This window comes from Convolutriloba macropyga, chromosome 7 (assembly GCF_964194025.1).
Source record: "Convolutriloba macropyga chromosome 7, txConMacr16.3, whole genome shotgun sequence".
Classification (NCBI taxonomy): domain Eukaryota; kingdom Metazoa; phylum Xenacoelomorpha; order Acoela; family Convolutidae; genus Convolutriloba; species Convolutriloba macropyga.
Window position 1 is genome coordinate 12,075,275 of NC_134474.1, and position 20,910 is coordinate 12,096,184.

Sequence of the window (20,910 nt, forward strand, 5' to 3'; positions counted from 1 at the left end):
TTAGCGAAGTTATGCAGGACACTCTTCCAACCCGCAGAATTCTTCTGAGCCTTCGGAATCAATAGAAACGGGATAAACCGAGACTTAATAGTTTAAACTTTAAAAACTTAGTTCATTTAATGATCAAAGTTGCTTAATGTGTACTGCTAGTCGCTGTTAGCATCAAGCGCTGTTCTCCACTTTTAAGTCTGAATTCGTCACCTTTATCGGATCTATGAAACTGTGGATCAAATTATAACAATTTTGACGCTAAGAGAAAAATTAGGCTGTCGTCTTTTTTAGTATACTTTTCTGACTTTTTAACTCGGCCAGTGGGGTATTGCAGGCTCTTTTCCGGCCGTACGTGGGATGTTTTATGTCTTTTTCATTAATTGCTCTCAAACGTATGGCCTCATCCTCCCTTCGCCTCCAAGCTAAAGCTAGCCTCCCTAAACCCTAGCTAGCTACTGACAAAGCTAACTGCTCGCCAGTCGTTTAAGAGCAAATCGCCCGACGTCGGTCAAGTATTTCTTCTTTTTTTCTCAGTGCTTCAGTTTTCGTTACGTTACGATACACGATTACTTATCTGAAGCTGTTTTATAAGTTCTATTTTTGTTAGTTAGTGCACAAATATTGAAGGATACTAATGTCTACGTAGTCAAGGACTAAAACTTGTCTGAGAGACTTGTCCTTGCTAAGCTATGTATAGATAGGTCGTTTTTCGTATAGAGAGGGCATTCAGTCATGTTTGAGCTGTCTGAATAATAGTTTGCTGGAAATTCCATATATTTGGGGAGGGTTGCAATTAGTCGCATTTGAATAACCCATTTGATCGAGCTGTACCCTGTTTTTTTTTTAAAAAAAAGTTTTGGAGTTTTTCATCGAGCTGAAGTTCTCTTGATGAAAATGAACTCTTAATTTTCTGTTCTCCTTAGTAAAAACTCGCAAATAAACACTTAAGATACTGTTTCGGATATACGTAACTGACCAAATTAAATATTCAGCTAAATGTGAATTCAATAACGAAGTAATTTCTGCTGATAAGAGTACGTGGTTTGCATGTACAACCGTTTATCTCCCTCAAAAATGATCTGAAATTGCATGATATCTGACCCGGTCCTTTCCGTCATTTTAGCTTTAATCTGTTTCTTTACTCTAGTTGCCAAGTTTGCGCGTGCTGCAGTGGTTTGTTTATGCGTTTAATTTGCTCTGCATGTGTTTTAGTTATTTTTGACCTTCTATTGAAAAACCCAAATCAATTTTTTTCTCTTTTTTGTGTGCAGATGAGTCACTTGTGGACGAGAGGGGGGTTCTGTCCATTCCACGTGAACAGACGACGGAGGACAGGGAGTACGCGTGTGAGACGCTTATAATGTGTATCATCACCTCACTCAACAAGGGACTCAGATCAGGAGGAGGAATCGGGGATGTCCTTCGCAGTCCCGCTAGCTCTGTTGGTATTCTTTCTAGTTGGGCAATTGCCTCTCTTTGAACTGTTTCTTTTCCACCTGGCGGAATATGAAGACCTTTAATTGATACTTTCGGGAACTTGTTATTGTTTAATTGCTCTCGAACAAAGTTTGAAGCAATTATTGTAAACGCGTGTCTTTATTTAATACAACATTGTCGCTGGACCATTTTTGCGCCTTTTCTAGAATAGTCTTTGCTTCTAAGTGACTTTTTCACCCTTTAATTATTTTTTGCGAAACTCATTGCTCTAATTCCGAAAGAAAGAATCAAAGCCGATTGTAAGCGACGGAGAGTCAAAGCCGGTATAGCTTAGTGGTTAAGATGTCAGATTTCCATCCTATGGGGGCGGTATTTTTGCACCCGTAGAAAATTCTTAAGTAACGCCCCTCCACCCCTCTAAATTAAATTGCCTCCGCCTGTCGTTCGAGAAGAATTCAGTATCAGGCTAAGTTAATTATTATTAGTGCAAAAGCACACTTCAGTTTGTTCACACAGGCTTATGAAAATAAGTTTTTGTTCACGGAGGGAAATAAACAGTCCCTGACTCCTCATAGCACGAGTCATGAAATACAATTCAAAGAATTGAATGAATAACTTAGAACTACTTTACCTGACCAGCTGTAGCAAACAAAAATGAACTAAACAAGAATATAATCATTACTAAAACTCTCGAGGCGTTTACTCTGAAGGCCAAGTTTGATCCAAATAAATATACCCCGGCCAATAAAAATGGCAAAAATTGAGAAATATGACAAATACTTAAGAAAATTGAAAGTTGGAAAATTTGAAAAAAGTTTCCTAATTTCGCAATATTAGAAAGTCAAAACTACTTATTTTCTCTTGAAATCTGTCCAGTAACCCATCTGCAAGACCTAAAAATGTTTCATTGGCCCGTAACGATTCATAAACTTTGAAAATGACTAAAATTTATAGAAAATTTTAAGAAATGTTGCTAAAATTTTTGATATTAGTTTCTTGATGATTTCATTGTCTCCAGAGGCTATTCTTTAGCCCAATTTCAAGCCTTAAAAAGTTGCATTGGCTCATAAAGATCGATAAACTAGAAACATTACAAAAAATTTAAGAAACATTGAAAAACTTTTTTATCAAAAAAATTGCAAAAATTCGTTATATTTAAAAGTTTAAAACCATTCCATAGAAACTATGCAGAAACCTATCATTAAACCCTAGAGGAGCTTTTTTGGCCCTTGAGGCTGGAAAAACTAAAAAAAAAAATGACAAAAATTTTAGAAAAGACTTCAAAAAATAGAAAGTCTTTTTCGTGACATTTAAATGTTGAAAACCGTTCCATTGCCATTAGAAATTAGGCGGCAACTTATTTCTAAACCCTTGATGTGGTTTTATGGCCCCTGAGGCCGAAAAATTAAAAAAAATGACAAAAATTGTCAAAAAATTTGCAAACCAAAAGCTCATGAAATGGCCCTAGCAAGTAAGTATAGCTTGTAAAAGACATTTGTCAACTTTGACAAACCTCAATTAGAGAATAATCAAACAAAAACTAGAAAAATAAAAAAAATCTGAAATAATGCCCCATTTTGGGCTACAAAACTAAAAGTGACCTTCTAACCTTGAATTTCTGCCTTCCTAGCAGCTTAAGCACTCTAAGCACTTGAAATTCTACTAAAGGGCAAACGATTGAGTGTTCACATTCTTGTAGAACATTGGTTGCTTTTCAAAAGGTGAAGAGACTATTTATTGGACTTCTTTTCGTTGACACGAAAAGTATTGATTTGCTACGGTTATATTAAGAAAATTGAAAAATGGCTTGACGTATCTTTATCAAAAATAAGCAATGAGTTTGAGCTGACTTTAAATTATCATAAACTGCCTTGGAGCTATTGTTCATGTACCTTTATTGGGAGGGAGGTGGGTGTAGGTGTCAGGCTTAATATGAAGTGGGGCTAAAGTGAAAATGAACTGATCCTTTAATTACAATGTTTTGAGTATTTTATTTTGTTCATAACTGCCCATGCTAAATATATGAGTGTCATTAATGGGTATGAATTGAATGTCATTTCAAGCACGAACCTATTTGACATGTTCTTTAGGATTCCGCTATCACTTTCTGCATTCCCTTTTTGCCATTCTTTACACCGAATCTATTCAGATATATAGTGGCTATTTCTCGTCAGTTTGGTTGCTAAACTGGCTAGTAATTATCTATCATTTTCTCTCTCATGTTTGGCTTTCAGTGGTATTCATGTGCATATTTTCAGGAAGGGGTGAGTGTGTAACATAACAATATTCCCTCTGCTACATCATTGATGGAGGGGGAGGGGGTGTCCGAAATTACCTATAATTGTTTAATAAGTTAAAGCGTGATCTTTGAGGTCCAAAGAGATGAATGACGAGGTTTATAAAGAATATTCAGCGTTAGCATTTTGGCGCATTAGTGTTACTCTTAGAACAAATGTGTCGCAGTTGCTGGAAAAATCGAGGCGCGTTTCCTTTGTTCGGATTCTTCCATTCCAATGATTCCTTTTTCATAACCTTAATGATGAGAGCAGTCTTTTTAGAATATCGTACTTTTTGCATGCAGAGGGAATCTTGTTATATGCCTAGCGTTGTCAAACCTTAGTTTCGATCATAAGTAATGATATTGCCAGTTTTTCAGCATTAATATTTTTCATTTAATTGAAACTTACTTTTCTGCTGATCAAACGAATGCTCTCTCAAACGTTATTTGTGGCTTTCATTCGAGTACGTTGGGTCTAGGTCTCTACCAAAACTGAGGCGAGTTAGCTCTCCTAACAATTCTTAGGAGAATAACAATGTTGGTTCTCTACTTATTTGTCGATCATCGGCGAAATGTTTTGTTTCTGAGCAACTTTTGTAGTTTTGAAATGCGCGTTCTATTGAAGTTGTTAATCATCAACAAAGAAGCTCGGCAATGTGCTTTTGCACTTAATATTTCGACCTGTCCAACCGCAAGCTTGGCTCTATTCTTCAGTGAAAATAGCTCAAAAAGGCATTTTGTTTAAATACTGCTGTTAATTTTTATATTTTAAATAATGCTGACTTGGGCATAAGCTTATGTTCTGCACTTCTTTACTTCATTATATATGTAAACACTACATGAGGAATAATCAAGTGTTTTCTAAATCAAAATAAAGATTATTTTTGACATTTTAGGTTCTTTTCTATTGATAGAATAAAACAATTGTAAAATTTTCTGTCATTGTTGATAAAGATGATCGACGTGTTAAAGGAAACAAAAAAGGTTTTTGTCGACTTACGCGTTAAAAGTTCACCGCGTTCAGAAAACTGTAAAAATCGGAGTCAACGAAAGGAGATAAAATACATTTTCGCTTTTCAAGTTTTTGATTTTTCACAGCTGTAAGACCTGCGCTTCAAGGAGCAAATGGAGAAGATACTTAGATCTGCACTCCTTCAGGAAAATGCAAGCTTTTCATAAATTTACATTAATCTTTCATATAAGATCAGACCAAAATCATTTTTTTTTAAAAAAATGACCTAAATTGCTCTCTACTGGGGAGAACGCTCTGTTTGTTATAGCTGCGAATCTGTAGGATTTGCAGAGCTTCAGTGCGATGCTCCTGATTTTTTTTACAATTGAAAGATTTGTATTAGGGCGCTGTCTTTTTTTGATCTGTTCACACTTTTTTGATTTTCGAAGTGATGCTTTTGGCCACGTTTATGTTTTTAAATGGTTTTCGGAATCCATTTATAGTCCATTCTAGGTCTTTTATCGTTAAGTCAATTATAATTCTTTGAATAGTGTCAGGACTTATTTAGGCGTTTTTTTTTACAATTCGAAGAATTTGGATTCTATTGGGGCGCTGTCTTTTTTTAAGATCTGTTCACATATTTTCATGATTTATGAAGTCAAATTGGTGTTGTGATTTTGGTCTAATTTTGAAGAAGAGTGTGGAAACGGTGTTTGAACGAAAATTCGCTTTCTCGCTAGTGGTTTTTTGTTCGCATGCGACAATCTCACTTTGTTTTTTACTGTTTTTTTTTTCATTTTTTTGGATTGGATTTTTTTTCTAAATGGTTTTCCCCCCATTCATAGTTCATTCCAGGCCTCGTTTTTTGTTAGAATCAAATTTGCATTTCTCGTTAGTGATTTTTTGTTATCTCTTGCGGCATTTTTATATTGATTTTCTGTTTTCTGTTTTTTTTTTGTTTTTATCTGATTTTTAGAAATGGTTTTCATAATTCACTCATACTCTGTTCTAGGTCTATTTTTGTTTAGTCAATAAAAATCCTTTGAATTGTAAGCCAGGACTTGTCCTGCTATTACAATTGAAAGAATTTGAATTGTATTGGGGCGCTGTCTTTTTTTTAAGATATGTTCACACATTTTCATGATTTTTGAAGTCAAATTGGAGTAGTGATTGTGGTCACGCCGAAACAGGAAATGGAGCGAAAAAACGAGTGATTTTGCGGCGTGAACTTTTTCGCTCTATTTCTAAAGTAGAGTGTGAAAACGGTGTTTGGACGAAAATTCGCTTTCTCGCTAGTGGTTCTTTGTTCGCATGCGGCAATTTCAATTTGTTTTTTTACTGTTTTTTTCATTTTTTTTGGATTGGATTTTTTTTCTAAATGGTTTTCCCCCCATTCATAGTTCATTCCAGGCCTCGTTTTTTGTTAGAATCAAATTTGCATTTCTCGTTAGTGATTTTTTGTTATCTCTTGCGGCATTTTTATATTGATTTTCTGTTTTCTGTTTTTTTTTGTTTTTATCTGATTTTTAGAAATGGTTTTCATAATTCACTCATACTCTGTTCTAGGTCTATTTTTGTTTAGTCAATAAAAATCCTTTGAATTGTAAGCCAGGACTTGTCCTGCTATTACAATTGAAAGAATTTGAATTGTATTGGGGCGCTGTCTTTTTTTTAAGATATGTTCACACATTTTCATGATTTTTGAAGTCAAATTGGAGTAGTGATTGTGGTCACGCCGAAACAGGAAATGGAGCGAAAAAACGAGTGATTTTGCGGCGTGAACTTTTTCGCTCTATTTCTAAAGTAGAGTGTGAAAACGGTGTTTGGACGAAAATTCGCTTTCTCGCTAGTGGTTCTTTGTTCGCATGCGGCAATTTCAATTTGTTTTTTTACTGTTTTTTCATTTTTTTTGGATTGGATTTTTTTTCTAAATGGTTTTCCCCATCCATTCATAGTTCATTCCAGGCCTAGTTTTTTGTTAGAATCAAATTTGCGTTTCTCGTTAGTGTTTTTTTGTTATCGCTAGCGGCATTTTTATATTGATTTTCTGTTTTCTGTTTTTTTTGTTTGGTTTTTAGGAATGGTTTTCCTAATTCACTCATACTCCGTTCTAGTTCTATTTTTGTTTAGTCAATAAAAATCCTTTGAATTGTACGCCAGGACTTGTCCTGCTATTACAATTCAAAGAATTTGAATTGTATTGGGGCGCTGTCTTTAAAGATCTGTTCACACATTTTCATGTTTTTGGAAGTCAAATTGGAGTAGTGATTTTGATCACGCCGAAACAGGAAATGGAGCGAAAAAACGAGTGATTTTGCGGCGTGAACTTTTTTGCTCTAATTTTAAAATAGAGTGAGAAAACGGTGTTTGAACAAAAATTCGCTTTCTCGCTAGTGGTTTTTTGTTCACATGCGGCAATTTCACTTTGATTTTCACTGTTTTTTCGATTTTTAGGATCGGATTTTTTTCTAAATGGTTTTCCCAATCCATTCATAGTCCGTTCTTGGTCTAGTTTTCTGTTTAGTCAATGAAAATTCTTTGAATTGTACGTCAGGACTTCTCCTGCTCTGTTTTTTTCTTATTTCGCTTTACCTTTTGATCACGTTTTTCGTTTTAGATAAGTCATGATTTTCACGTTTGACTTCTGACTTACTTCACTCACTGTTTCAACTGAGATGTTTTTGAATTCTTTTGCGCATTGAAATATGCAATGTAGTGAATACAGTTAAGGTCAAAAGAGCAAAGTCAAAAGAAACGGGATAAACCGATAAAGCCCGGTCATTTAGTCATTGAGAATTAGGTAATCAAAGTTCATTAGAGTGTTTGCTAGCTGATATCGGTATTGAGCTTATTAGTTTTCAGTTTAGAAGCTGAATCAAGCCAACTTAGAAACTCTCTCGACACTGAAAAAAACGGAACAAATTCACTCAATTTGTCTTTTCTCTTTTTCTGTTTCAATCCCCATGTGCGTCAAGCGCGTCAACGGCGGCTATTTTACGGCAATCTGCCGGCTACGTTTTCTTCGTCTGACGCTTTTTTTCGTCGTTTTACATTTGTTCGCGCTTTCGTCCTTTTACAATTTTTTGCTTTGACTTTTTCAGTGAATTTTTCACGCTTGATTTCTTGCTTTTTGCGTGACCTAAATTGCACTGATTCAGGAATTATGTCTTTTGTTACAACAAAATCGAGCATCCAGAAATGTTCGCAATGAGAGAATTAAAAGTTTTTAGGTCGGCCGGGATAATTTTTAAGCTCATTTCTATCGCTTTCTATCTGTATTTTACGGCACGGAAGTCTATTTCGCAGCTATTCCGACAGTCTGCCGCGTGTACGTTTTTCAATTCAATTTTTCTCATGCAAGTATTTTATGTCATAAAATGCTATATAAAAAGTTTTTCGTATCTCCATTTCTTGAACTCGAATTTTGAAACGTCTGGTTGTAAAAGGAAGTACCTATTTTACTCCGATCTCTCAAAAAATTAGTATTCGAAGCGTCGGAGTTGGCATTGCAAAAGATTATGGATTAAAACGAACTATGCAAAATTCTTTAGAAGCTTCTAGTAGAACCACATTTCCCCCGAAATTATAATGCACCGAGAAGCCACGCTTGCAATTAGTTTCTAGTCCCTAAATAGACTGTTTTCCCCGTTTGCCGCTGTCAACTTTCTACATTCTTTCTCGTTTTGATGACGCTGGAGTTCACTGGTGCCTTTTGCGTCAGATAATTTTCCCTATAGTTGTGTGGGTTTGGTATATATGTTTTAATAAATCGAATTATCATAGTTGACCGCTTATAGTTTTTTAAGCGTTTTTCCAGTTGACATCCATTTGATGCACTGGTTTTTCGCTACATAAAAATCTTTTTGAAGCAGGCTAAGCTATCGTTTGAGATTGTTGTTGTTTAAAGTTTTTTGCATGAGTTTTGCTTTGATATAACAGCCTAACTTTGGCATGCTGTTGGTAATGGCGGAAATCTAAAATGAAATTGGTTGTGTGGGTGGACTCAACTATTCCTCTTGCTATCATTTTTATTTAAAAAGTACTAGGGCTGCCTTACGTTCACAGCGTGCTCTTTCATGAACGACTCGTGAAAACTTAACTTTATGAGAGGCGTTTTTTCTTTTTAGTTAGTTTAGCTTCGAAAACATGTAACTCAACATTGGTTAACCAAAATTTTCCCGGTTTCACGGACATTTTGGTTAAATGTTTCATTGCTTAACATTATACCCCATATGCACGACTAAATGATGCGGGGCTAACTTATCGAGGTGTGCTGCATAACTTGGGATGTCAAATTAATAATCGGATCTATCCCCCCCCCCCCCCCCCCTCAGTCTCGCGCGTTTTTTTTTTACATGATAGCGTGCTATATAGCAACTCATAATTTGTAACTGGAGGTTCATAAACGGCTATGGGGGTCCAAATCAGAATAGAAAATTTGTTGTGTATTGTAGTTGATTTACTTTTTTGTGTAGGAGAACCTGTTTGTGGCGAGAGTGATCTACGACCTTCTATTCTTCTTCATAGTGATCATCATTGTCCTGAACCTCATCTTCGGTGTCATCATTGACACGTTTGCAGACCTCAGATCGGAGAAGCAGAACAAAGACCTCATCCTACGCAATACTTGTTTCATTTGTGGTTAGAATTTCCAAAATATAAATTTTACTGATTACTCGCTTGATTTTGAATGTTATTTGGTTAATAGCGAGGAGATTAATAAACTCATAAATGGTTCAATATCGTATCTATTTGATTTATTCTCTCGAATGAAGTTTGAGGCAATTATTGTAAACGTGTGTGTCTAACATTGTTTCGAACGCTGAACGTCATATATGCTTTTGTTTCTGAAGCCTATGGTGTACACAATATCGGATTTACTGTTTCGGCAACCCCACCTCCAACGGTACCCCTACTATAGATTCAATATGAAAGGGCAACTATTTTTACTACCTGCCGTAAGTTATCGACTGCTTTGAGAGATGATAATGTATATCGCTCACTTGTTTTAGAACTGTGTACTTTGTAATTGTAGGTCTGGACCGTGGCAACTTTGACAACAAGTCGGTGTCGTTCGAGGAGCACATCAAGTTTGAGCATAACATGTGGCACTACCTCTACTTCATTGTCCTGATCAAAGTCAAAGATCCTACGGAGTTCACGGGACCAGAGTCATACGTCTACTCACTCATCAAGGTAATGTTGAAATACAAATAGGCCACAATAGAGAATCGGGCTAAAATTTTACAAATGTTGAAAATCTGCAAACCAATTGTTTAGTATTATGATTGAAGAGCAGTTTAGCGAACTTAAGTCCTAAACTTAAGCAGCTTCGCTGACAGCGGAGTTGCTTCTTCTGGGTTCTCACCGGTAATTTTCTGGTCAAATTGGAAGCGTTTTCTATAAATTGCAACCCGTTAGAAACAAAAACTTTGGTGCTATTTTGGTAATAAATATAATAAGTGAGTTTCAAGTTGGAAAATGATAAAATGTTTGGTAACAAGTGTAAAAATGCAAGTATGATTAATTGATTAGTTTGCTTGATTAATCGTCAGAGTTGACGAGACAGTGAACGTAATTTAGGATCGTAACCTGGACTGGTTTCCGCGCATGCGAGCAATGTCTCTGATAGTGAGTGAGGATAATGAGAACACTATGGGTATGGGTACCAGCAATACTATGGCCAATGGGGGAGGAACAAGTGTGGCTATGGGTCAGTATCCCAACAACTCCCACCAAAGCCAGACGCAGTCGTCTACCAACAGCTATGGGTTAGCATTCAATCTTAAATTCACTGTCTCATTCCAATTATATCTGATAGTATATGCGTTTTTCTAGTTAGTCGTAGTCATGGTTGATTTATAAATTTCTTGTTATAGCTGCGAAGCTGTAAGCTGAGCGTAGCTATATTGCGGTGCTCTTTTTTTTATAGCTGCGAAGCTGTAAGCTGAGCGTAGCTATATTGCGGTGCTCTTGGTTTTTTTTTGTTTCGTCGTCTGACGCTCTTTTTTCGTTTTACATTTGTTCACACAGCAAAGCTGAAAAAGTCAAATTTTCTGAATGACTTCTCCCTCTCACTAACGGCATTTGCGCGCGTGACGTCATTTCTCACTCGCTTTAGCGAAAGTTTTTAGGTTATTTGCGTGATTAGATTTTTATCATACGTGACTTACCTCACTCAATAAAATGACTTTTGCACTTTAAAACTTGAGGTTTAATTTGAATTTGTTTAAGGTCAAAGGAACTCATATGTGCAGTAAAGGTCCCTAATAAGAGGCTTCTGTGGAATAAATTTTTAAAACCTTTATTGATTTACCGCTGAATGTTTTTTAGCCTAGTTTTTTGAGCGGCGTCGATTTTTTTCAATATAGATCTGTATCTGTTTCTATCTCTATTATATGGCACGCAGGTCTATTCTTTCGCAGCTATTCCGGCAATCTGCCGGCTATGTTTTTAATTTGAATTTGAATTGTATTGGGGCGCTGTCTTTTTTTTACGACTCGAAGAGGAGTATTGGAGAAGTCCTTTTTTTTAAATCGAATTTTATTCGAGTGATTTTTGAAGCGGGAAATGAAACGCGCGAGAAGTTTGGAGTGATTTTGGCGCTGAACAAAAGTGAAGAGCGGAGCGAAAAGACAGTGGTTTTTGTTCATACCGCTGAGAGAGCGAGAAATTGATGTGTGAAAAAATTTTCTCTAAGCGAGCGAAATTTTTTTGTTCACGTGCGGCATTTAAAAGCAGTTTTTCCAACTTTTGATGGTTTTGAGGTTTGATTATGATATTGTATTAGTTTTAGGCTTGTTTTGATAGGAATTGAAAGTTTCAAGTAGTTAATTGGAGTTTAATGATAATTTGTAGGTTTTTGATCAGTTTTGCTGATTTTTAGACGAAATTTAATGATTTTTTGCTTATTTTTTTGTTTTAATGCTTTAAGTGGGATTTTAATAGAAGCTCGTTACTTAAGGAATATTTAGAAACCAATTGACTCAAATTTTCTTGGTATAAAATCTATTTTTTTTAAGTAAAATTGACAGAAAATTTGAGAAATTTTAAACCAATTTTATTTTGCAGTTTCTTTTGAATCTTAGACAAATTTTTTTTAGCCTATTACGGCTTGCCCATTATGTTGCGAGGTTTTCATTGCTCTAATTGCAAAGGAACTTTACTCGGCTCTATGTTTCCTTGTACTATTTAAAAAAACTCATTTAGTTTTTCTAGTTTTTTTGTTCAGTTTGTTTTTGAATGCGGTTTCTATTCTTCCTTATTTTTAATGGCATTTGTGGAGGTTCAGGGTTCACAATAGTTGTTCTGTTTGTTTAGTCATAAGTATGGACAATTTTCTCCTTCGAGTCGTTTCTGGAATTCTTGCGGCTATGTTTTTTTTAAGATCTGTTCACACATTTTCATGATTTTTGAAGTCAAATTGGAGTAGTGATTTTGGTCACGTCGAAACAGGAAGTGGAACGAAAAAGCGAGTGGTTTTGCGGCGTGAATTTTTTTTGCTTTAAATTTAAAGTATACTGAGAAAACCGTGTTTTAACAAAAATTCGCTTTCTCGCTGGTGGTTTTTTGTTCACATGCGGCATTTTCACTTTGATTTTTACAGTTTTTCAATTTTTTTGATCGATTTTTTTTCTAAATGGTTTTCCCAGGCCATTCATAGTCCGTTCTTGGTCTAGTTTTCTGTTTATTCAATAAAAATTCTTTGAATTGTACGACAGGACTTGTCCTGCTATGTTTTTTTGTTTCGTCGACTGACGCTCTTTTTTCGTTTTACATTTGTTCACACCTCAAAGCTGAAAAGTCAAAATTTCTTAATGACTTCTTCCTCTCAATAACTGCTTTTGCGCGCGTGACGTCATTTCTGTCTCTCTCTCTCTCTCTCTCGTTCTCTCTAGCAAAAGTTTTTTTGCGTGATTATATTTTGATCATAAGTGACTTACCTCACTCAATAAAAATGACTTTTGCACTTTAAAATTTAAGTTTCATTTGAATTTGTTTAAGGTTAAAGGAACTCATATGTGCAGTAAAGGTCCCTAATAAGAGGCTTCTGTGGGATGATTTTAAACAAGCTTTATTAATTTATCGCTGAATGTATTTTAGCCTAGTGTTTTTAGCGGCGTCGATTTTTTTTTTCAATTTAGATCTGTATCTGTTTCTATCTCTATAATACGGCACGCAAGTCTATTCTTTCGCAGCTATTCCGGCAATCTGCCGGCTCTGTTTTATTGGAGGACGTTGTTTGGGGTTATTTATTCGTGTCTTTGAGAATTACCCACAGTTTCTGAAAGTTGTTCAAGGATAACCAGCACCTGGAGAAATATGTGCATGCTGCGGTTTATCGTTTAAGAAAAAAAAATGTTCAATGAGTCCCTGCGAAGAAACTTGATGTGTTTTTGCACTTACAAGGTTTTCTATAGCGTAATAAATGATCGGAATATCGGTTATATTTCATATGTATAATAATAATTGCGAACTAATGTCAATTTAGTTCATCATATCTTAAATGAGAAAAATGGGGAACAGTTCCTGATTTTTTTCAGGTCTCCCGGCAGCCTCGGAGTGTCTCAGACATCATCGGCTATCAGCTGTATGGGATCATCGACTGGCAATAACATGGGAGGGGGCAACTCGTGCCATGAGCAACACGTCACTTGTGTCAACAACCAGTACCAGATGGAGTTCAAATCCCTGGCTGCCAATTTGGACCAGACCAATCGACTGGTCAACCACTTAATGCATCAGCTGCACGAACTGAGAGACCACGTAAGTTTTTTTTGATGAAATCTATAAATAATCTATAGATGAAATGTTGTATTTTCTTTGCTAAGTTTTTCGTGGTAATTCGATTAACAACAACTGTGCTATATTTGGCGGTAATCATTTCACTTGTTTGTTTTAAAAAGAAATCAGGATCAATTATTTTGGCCCTTGTAATTGCTGTCAATGGCAGTTTGAGCGACCCATTTAGACCCGATTAAACGAATGAACCCCCGCAAGTCATTTCAGATCAAATCGGTCGAGCTTAGTTGGTGAACCAGTTTCGTTAATTATTGCTTTGCTTTTTTCGTGTGTCATTGGCTTCAGTGAAATTTTACCGGTACTTGAAAGATCTCGGAGAGATTAAAGACTTAAGTTTTAAGCAAGTGCATACTAACCTACTGACGCATTTGACTTTTTGTCCTCAAAAACGGGATAAACAGGTAGCGCTCGGAGAGCATTAAGTTCTCTTAGAGCCTGACACCTAACCATTGTAAACAGTTCTCTTTAATTTGAGAAAATTGGGTAACCATTCCTCTCTAGAGATTTTGATATCTTGGCAATAATATTTCTATTATTGCCAAGATATCAGAATCTCTAGAGAGGAATGGTTAACCCTTTTTCTCACATTAGAGAGAATTGTTTACAATGGTTAGGTGTCAGGAAGAGAACTAAGAGGCTCATAGAAATATTGAATATCATTGAGTCAGAAATGTTTAAATTTGCAATGCTTCTTAGTGAGTGTATTGCAATTTTAAACAGCAAAACAATTTTGAAGAGTAAAGCTTTCGCGGGTTCCGGATTTATTTTTATCCCATATAAATTTAAAAGTATAGCCAATTGATTTATCTTTTACATACTCTCATTTCTTCTTAGTTGCAATGCACTTATTAAATTTAGATATTGAAGTAAAAAGTTCACTAATGTCTCATTTTAGCTGTTTGTTATTGTTTGTCATATAAAAAAGGATGTTTTTCTTTTCAGTTGGCTGCCGATCCATCAGGTGTGCGACACAGACCCAGTGTGACAGGTTCTGGACTACCACCCCATACAACTGGAACATCAACAGCCCCCCTTCATCATACGACAACGACACACACAAACTGATCTGTAGTTGTCAAATTATCCTCTATTGCTCCAAAAACTAGATCAGATGCAATACTAAAATGGCCTCCAATTTATATTCAAAGATTTTAATAATTATTCATGAAATTCTTAAAATTATCTAATTGAGAATTCATATTTCTTAATGTCAATTTCATACCATATATTAACTTCTCGTTAATAATATTGTTTACTTAAATTAATGAAATGTTACTGTCCATATTTTTGTTGTAGATTAAATTTATTTCATCATCGGATTATTTGATAAGTGCCAATTTATATAAATAAAAGGCAATTCAAAAGACTCTCTCTTTCCAGTGCAAAGGCTAGAACGCTCTTGTAAACAGACTTGTAGTGCTTTCAATAATTTTTGGACCACCTGAAAGTCGAGATTTTCGATTTCGCGTCCCTTGCCACCGTATGGCAGAAAAGTTTTGTGACAAGGGATTGAAAATTTTTTGCTTCGTGTCAGATTTTGCCGTTCATTAGAATACATACTAAATAACTTTATTAATCGAAGGTAATTGTTTCAAACGAGTTTCGAAACAATGATTGTAAACGTAGGGTTTTTTATATGCAAGATTTTGCTTGATTTTGCGTTTTCATTTTTTGAGTGACTTTTACGCCCCTGGCTTTTCCTTTTGGGTGATTTAAGTTTTGCTCTCATTTAGAAGTGCCAGCAGCTGAACTCAAATGGCAGAAGTGAAATACTATGTCCAATAAAAAGTGCGCAAAAATTGGATTACATTTTTTACCTTAAATTTCATTAGTGATTATAGTGGTATATAATGACCTCTGACGTAATTTGAAGCCTTCATTTGGGATTTTACAAACTCTCCTCTCCCCTACCCCCAACTGAGGTCGGCTGCGATAGACTGGAGCTCCTACTAGTCATTAGAGAGCAATTAAATAAGTCACGATTTTGACGTTCAACTTTTGATTTACCTCAGTCCTTTTTCAACTGAATGGATACTAAGTTCTTTCAGGCATTGAATTACGCAATGTAGTGAATACAAAGGCAAAAGCAAAATCAAAAGATAAAACAGGATAAACATATAAAGCGAGGTGATTGAGCCATAGGTTATCAAAGCTCATTAACGCGATCGCCAGCTGGCATTAGTATTTTGCTTACTGGCTTTCAGTTTAGAAGCGGAATTATGTGTAATTTTAGAGTGTCTAACCAAATACGCTGAATTTGCACGGCAATTACAAAATTTTTGATACTCAGAAAAATTTGGTCTGTTTTTATCTTTTTTTCTGTGTCAATACCAATGTGCTTCAAGCGCACGTGCATTGAATAAACGCCAGTTACAGAGCACGTGTCATTATATAGTAAATAAATATGTAAAAATAGTGCACATGCGTCTGGAGGGTGCAAATAATATTCACCCAATAAGCTTGGTGAGGGTGAGAGGGCACACACGTAAAACATCCGAATAACCTAATGTACTGAATAGGGTCCAAAAAAAACAAAATAAAAAGCAATGGTATAAATATACAACGCCCGGTTGTAATGCATTAGGTTCTCGAAGTTCATTAAAGTCATTGCTAGTTGGCATTAATATTATGCTTATTAGCATTAAGTATAGAAGATCAATTAAGTGTACTTTTAGAATCTAACCAAATATTCGGAATTTGCGCACCAAATACTAAAGCTTTGACACTTGGAAAAATTCGGTTAATTTCCGTTGCTTAAATTTTAATTGCTCCGAAACGAAGTTTGTAGCAATTATATTAGGCCTTTTGATCTTCTTAATGCGATTTAAAACTGACTAAATCAACCGACATTAGTCGGTTATGTTACAGTTTTCGCGCCTAATATGACGGATAACCAGTGTTCGTTTCATGATCAGAGAGTTTTCAGAAATTTGCTTACTTTCTCTTATTGTTCCGAATCTTTATAAGGGGGAGGGAGGAACTATAAACTCAAATGATTGTTCTCAGTCAATTTTGGCCGATCGATTTTTTTATCGTAGAGATTTGTTAGTGGTATCATTAGAAAGCACGTACATACTAATATTTGTGATTTAAAAGATTGTGAAAATTTGTGCACGGTGTTTTCGATGTTTGTGTGAATATTCGACAGTTTTTGTTCGCCTTTTCCGGAATTTTTCTAAAATTTGGCTCAATTTTGCCAATATGCTTTAAAAAAGTTAAAATTGTTAACCATAAACTGTTATTGTTTTCATTTGCGATAGGAGACCGTTGCCGAAATATTTGATATAAGTTTTTTTGGCTAAAAGTTTTGGTACAAGTTTCAAAATTCTAAACTTTCATCGAAAATGGCACAAAATATGCCTCTTTGGTCCTTTTTGCTAAACTAACAGAAATAGAGACCTACAAACCGCTGTCTAAATCTCCATAAACCCCAATAGGGAGATCGAAGAAAATCAACGCCCTATGAAAAGTCTTCTAGAGTTAAAATTTTGGCCGTTTCTCTTAAACTATCCAAAATGCATCGTTTTTTTCTTAAATTTTTGAAATATTTAACGGAACAAGAGAACTAATTCAGAAACATTTGGAACTGAGGGGTTTTTGGAATGTATGGCAAAAATCAGGGACTGAACTCCCGTATTCCAAAAATCCGACTTTTTAGGCGCCGCCTTTGGGCGCCGCTTTTTTTCAAAATATTTCGACTTTGTGTTTTTTAAATGTTATTCACTGCCAAAGTTTACATTTCAATGATGAAATAATTACAGCTCCCATTTACGTGAAAATGAGGCCGAATGTAGATATTTTTTGCTTTCAGCGAAAACGTAATGGTTGTTCTGCCTTTGACGTGGAGTTTTAGTACAACTTACAACTGAAATTTTTGCGTTTTGCCTTCATGTGTTAATCATTATGCAGTCTGGTTGCCCAGTCTAAATGATCAATGATCTAAATGGCTCCATGATCGCATGAGTTGTAAGTGAATCTATGCAACGCATGCGGCTGTTATCTGATGTCGCCTATAGAACTGAATGTAATTGTTTTAAGAAATTTTCAGTAATTTTTTGATCTTGTCAGTTTTTTAATCTCATTTTCAATTGACATTCAGCTAATTGTCATTCATAACAGGTTATTATACATGACAAAATTAATCTTTCTGGCGTTTTCTCAAATAACGGTTCCTGTATTTGTTGTTACTTTTTGCTGTCGTATGCCACATATTGGATAAAAAAAGATCTAAATGGCCGACTATAGAATTATAAAAGAACTCAGTAACTGTGTGATATCCCTTGCTACTGAGATATGTATTTGAGCCACGAATACGTAAAAACTTAATAGCGAAGGATTCGAGGTGCGAATCCACTGTATTCTGTGAAGTGTAGGATTACAGCTCTCAATTTTATCTGACAATAGTGTTACAAATGCAGCACTTTTTTTATTGACGTGGAATTCTGTCTCCAATCCTTATTCAGCAATTCTGGTGTCAAAACAGGAGAGATTGAGGGAATCTGAGTTTCAGAGATTAAGTGACGAGAATGGAAGACACATTTTAGTAATAAGTGCGAAAGTGTGATCATACTGAAAACTTGACTTTACAGTCGGCTGTAAAATTTTACCTATGTAATTAGATATATGAATATTTTTTCAACTTAACCAACACAAGGACATCAAAAAATTTAGTACGTTTTGTGGGTTACGGTACAACCGTACCACATATCCGCGGCTTTGACAAGTCTTAAACTGCAAGATTTAAACTTTTTATAATATATATAACATAAGTATTGATTACTGTAATTAATTTTTGACACTCACACTAGCAACTAGAATTGCTACAATTTAGGAGATCTGGAATTGCAATGGCTTACCAAGTGAAATTAAAAGATAATGTAAACCATTAACGTTTAAAAATAAATTTAAACAGATGACGTAAAATAAGAGGCAAATGCAGCACAATTGTAATGTCATTTAAAATAACAGATTTCTCTCATCAAATCATTATAAGATAATTTTTTTTCACAGCAGAATTGTACAAAAAAAAGAATTAAATCAACAAATAAATTAGGTTTTGAGACTAAGAGATGAAATTGAAAATTAGCTGGAAAATTTTTGAGTTCACTGGTTATGATGACAAATCAATTAACAGTTTTTAAATTTGATTTTCAGCATAAAAACACTCATGCTGACTTCACGTTCGTAGTCAGCATAATCATACCCCTGGACCAAGTTCCGACTGGTTGAGGTTCTGGTGGGCCTACAACCGGTAATCAACGGACGTTTCAACTGCTGGTGGTTGCAAGACCTCCTCTTGAATTACCGTTTCAATTACTGGATTATTCTGTTTTTGGAGTTTGGGCACCGGCATTGGTTTGGGATCGCTTACTGAACACACCGAACTCTCAAATCCACGGTACTCTGGAGCTTTCTTAACCCTCTTAAATTTTGAAGTTGTCGGGATGAGTCGAAGAGGCCGCTGAAGAAGCTGCTATCGACGAGGCGTTTGAGGTGTTCGGTGTAGCTGACGACTTGCGTGACCGACTTGTTCCGACTTGAGATTTCTTTGGCTTTCGAGACAACATAGCCTTAGATTTTTTGCTATTCGACGAAGAAACCCCAGAAGCATTATCGGCTTGAGGTTGTCGATGTCTGATCTTTATAAACCTCTGTATTTTTTCTTGAGTTCTTTCGAGTGCTGAGCGATTTTCTCTTCCGTTGTTTTTGTCATACGGAAGTGGTCTTGTTTGAGCACATTGCCACAGCTCCGTATTACGCTCCGCCCAAGCCCCAAACTGAGCAAGATCGCTACTGTGCGATTTGACATCTGGTACACCTGGTTCATTGATTGCCGTTGTTGTAGGGGATGTTCGGACGACCGTATTGCCGGGTGCTAGCGTCTTCCAGAGTCCCCTCAAATCTCGCGTCGGAGTGCATTAGGTTCCCGAATTTTGTTAAGTCATTGCTAGTTGGCATTAATGCTATGCCTATTAGCGTCAAGTGTAGAAGATCAATTAAGTGCTTGCAGAACACTGGAGGCTGTTGAGTGTAGCTGCTGATGATTCAAGTTGGCGTGAGTGGGCTGGCTGGCTGTTGGAGGGCAGTAGTGGGGATCTACTGTAAGCTGGCTCTGCTTGCAGAAAACTGGAGGCTGTTGAATGCAGCTGCTGATGACTCAGGTTGGCCTGAGTGGGCTGGATGGCTGTAAGGGCAGTAGTGGTGGTCTACTGTAAGCTGGTTCTGCTGGCGCACCGGAGGCTGTTGGGTGCAGCTGATGATGACTCAGGTTGGCCTGAGTGGGCTGGCTGGTTGTTGGAGGGCAGTAGTGGGGGTCTGCTGCAAGCTGGTTCTGCTCGCAGAACACTGGAGGCTGTTGGGTGCAACTGATGATGACTCAAGTTGGCCTGAGTGGGCTGGCTGGCTGTTGGAGGGCAGTAGTGGGGTCTAGTACAAGCTGGTTCCGCTTGCAGAACACTCGAGGCTGTTGGGTGCAGCTGCTGATTCCTCAGGTTGGCCTGAGTGGGCTGGCGACATCCTCGTTGTCGTGCTTTTCGATGAAATCCTGGTAAAGTATTTCACCGGACCCGTATCTTGCTACTAACCAAATTTGAAAAAGTTTGACAACAATTAACCGAGAAAAGCTGCTACAAGTGGTTCTTTAATTATTGTTTTTCGATCCGTTGCGGCCAGCAAGAATTGAACAAGAAAATTTACTTCGCGCGATTGTTTATTTAATTTAAGAAATGTTGACAACAGGACTCAAATTTTTCAGAACAATAGGACTAAAATGAAGTCTCAAAAATCCAGTGTAAAGCTAATTTCAAACAATTGAAAGGACAAGATTTATATAGCTCCCTATCCTTGGTTGTTGGGGAACTTAGGACCCGAGGGAAATCAAAATTTACTATATATCAATTCACTGAGATTGGATAGAGTCTTATCTGGTTTACAGACCTCAGATTGATGTTGTTGAAGCTGGTCAAGTCAAGTGCTCCATCTTTTTTGCCATCTCAATGTTTGTTCATTTTAATTGTTGTCCATCCAATGTTTGCCCATTTTTCAGAGTAACAGTTCCACATACCACTTCGAATCATTTAATAAGTAGGTCCTGGGTTCGTTCACTGAGTTCCCAGGAGCGCCAGAAATGAATACGACAAAGAGCCTCTTGTCCTCCTATCGTATCCTTTACTGTCTTTTCTCTTTATAAAGATCTATCTTCTTCGTTTCACATGTTTAGTTTCACATAAACCAATTCAAGCAAAGCATTTTACATTCGGTTACAATCGACTTCTCATTCTGTTACAAAATTTTGGGTTATAAAGTCTTAAGCAGCAATCTTACAATTGCGTTAAAATCAGTGAAGTTAATGTGAGGCATTAACAACTTCTGTTTGAAAGAGTTTATCTAACTTGTTCTATTTTTGAAAACAGTTTCTAAAAGCTTCCCTCTAATTGTTTGTAGTTAAAGT

At 36.2% G+C, this 20,910-nt stretch overlaps 1 protein-coding gene across 19 annotated transcripts in view; it reads left to right on the plus strand.

Moving 5' to 3' along the window:
- Nucleotides 1-14,826, plus strand: part of LOC142342608 (inositol 1,4,5-trisphosphate receptor-like) — a 175,066-nt gene extending 160,240 nt beyond the window's left edge. For all 19 annotated transcript variants that reach the window (XM_075394000.1, XM_075394013.1, XM_075394006.1 and 16 more), the window contains 6 exons: nt 1,263-1,432; nt 9,134-9,299; nt 9,694-9,854; nt 10,242-10,429; nt 13,202-13,424; nt 14,403-14,826. In XM_075394000.1, coding sequence (XP_075250115.1) covers nt 1,263-1,432; nt 9,134-9,299; nt 9,694-9,854; nt 10,242-10,429; nt 13,202-13,424; nt 14,403-14,525 — 1,031 coding nt within the window. In that variant the 3' untranslated portion in view covers nt 14,526-14,826. The remainder of the gene's footprint in view (nt 1-1,262; nt 1,433-9,133; nt 9,300-9,693; nt 9,855-10,241; nt 10,430-13,201; nt 13,425-14,402) is intronic.
- Nucleotides 14,827-20,910: the final 6,084 nt, after the last annotated feature.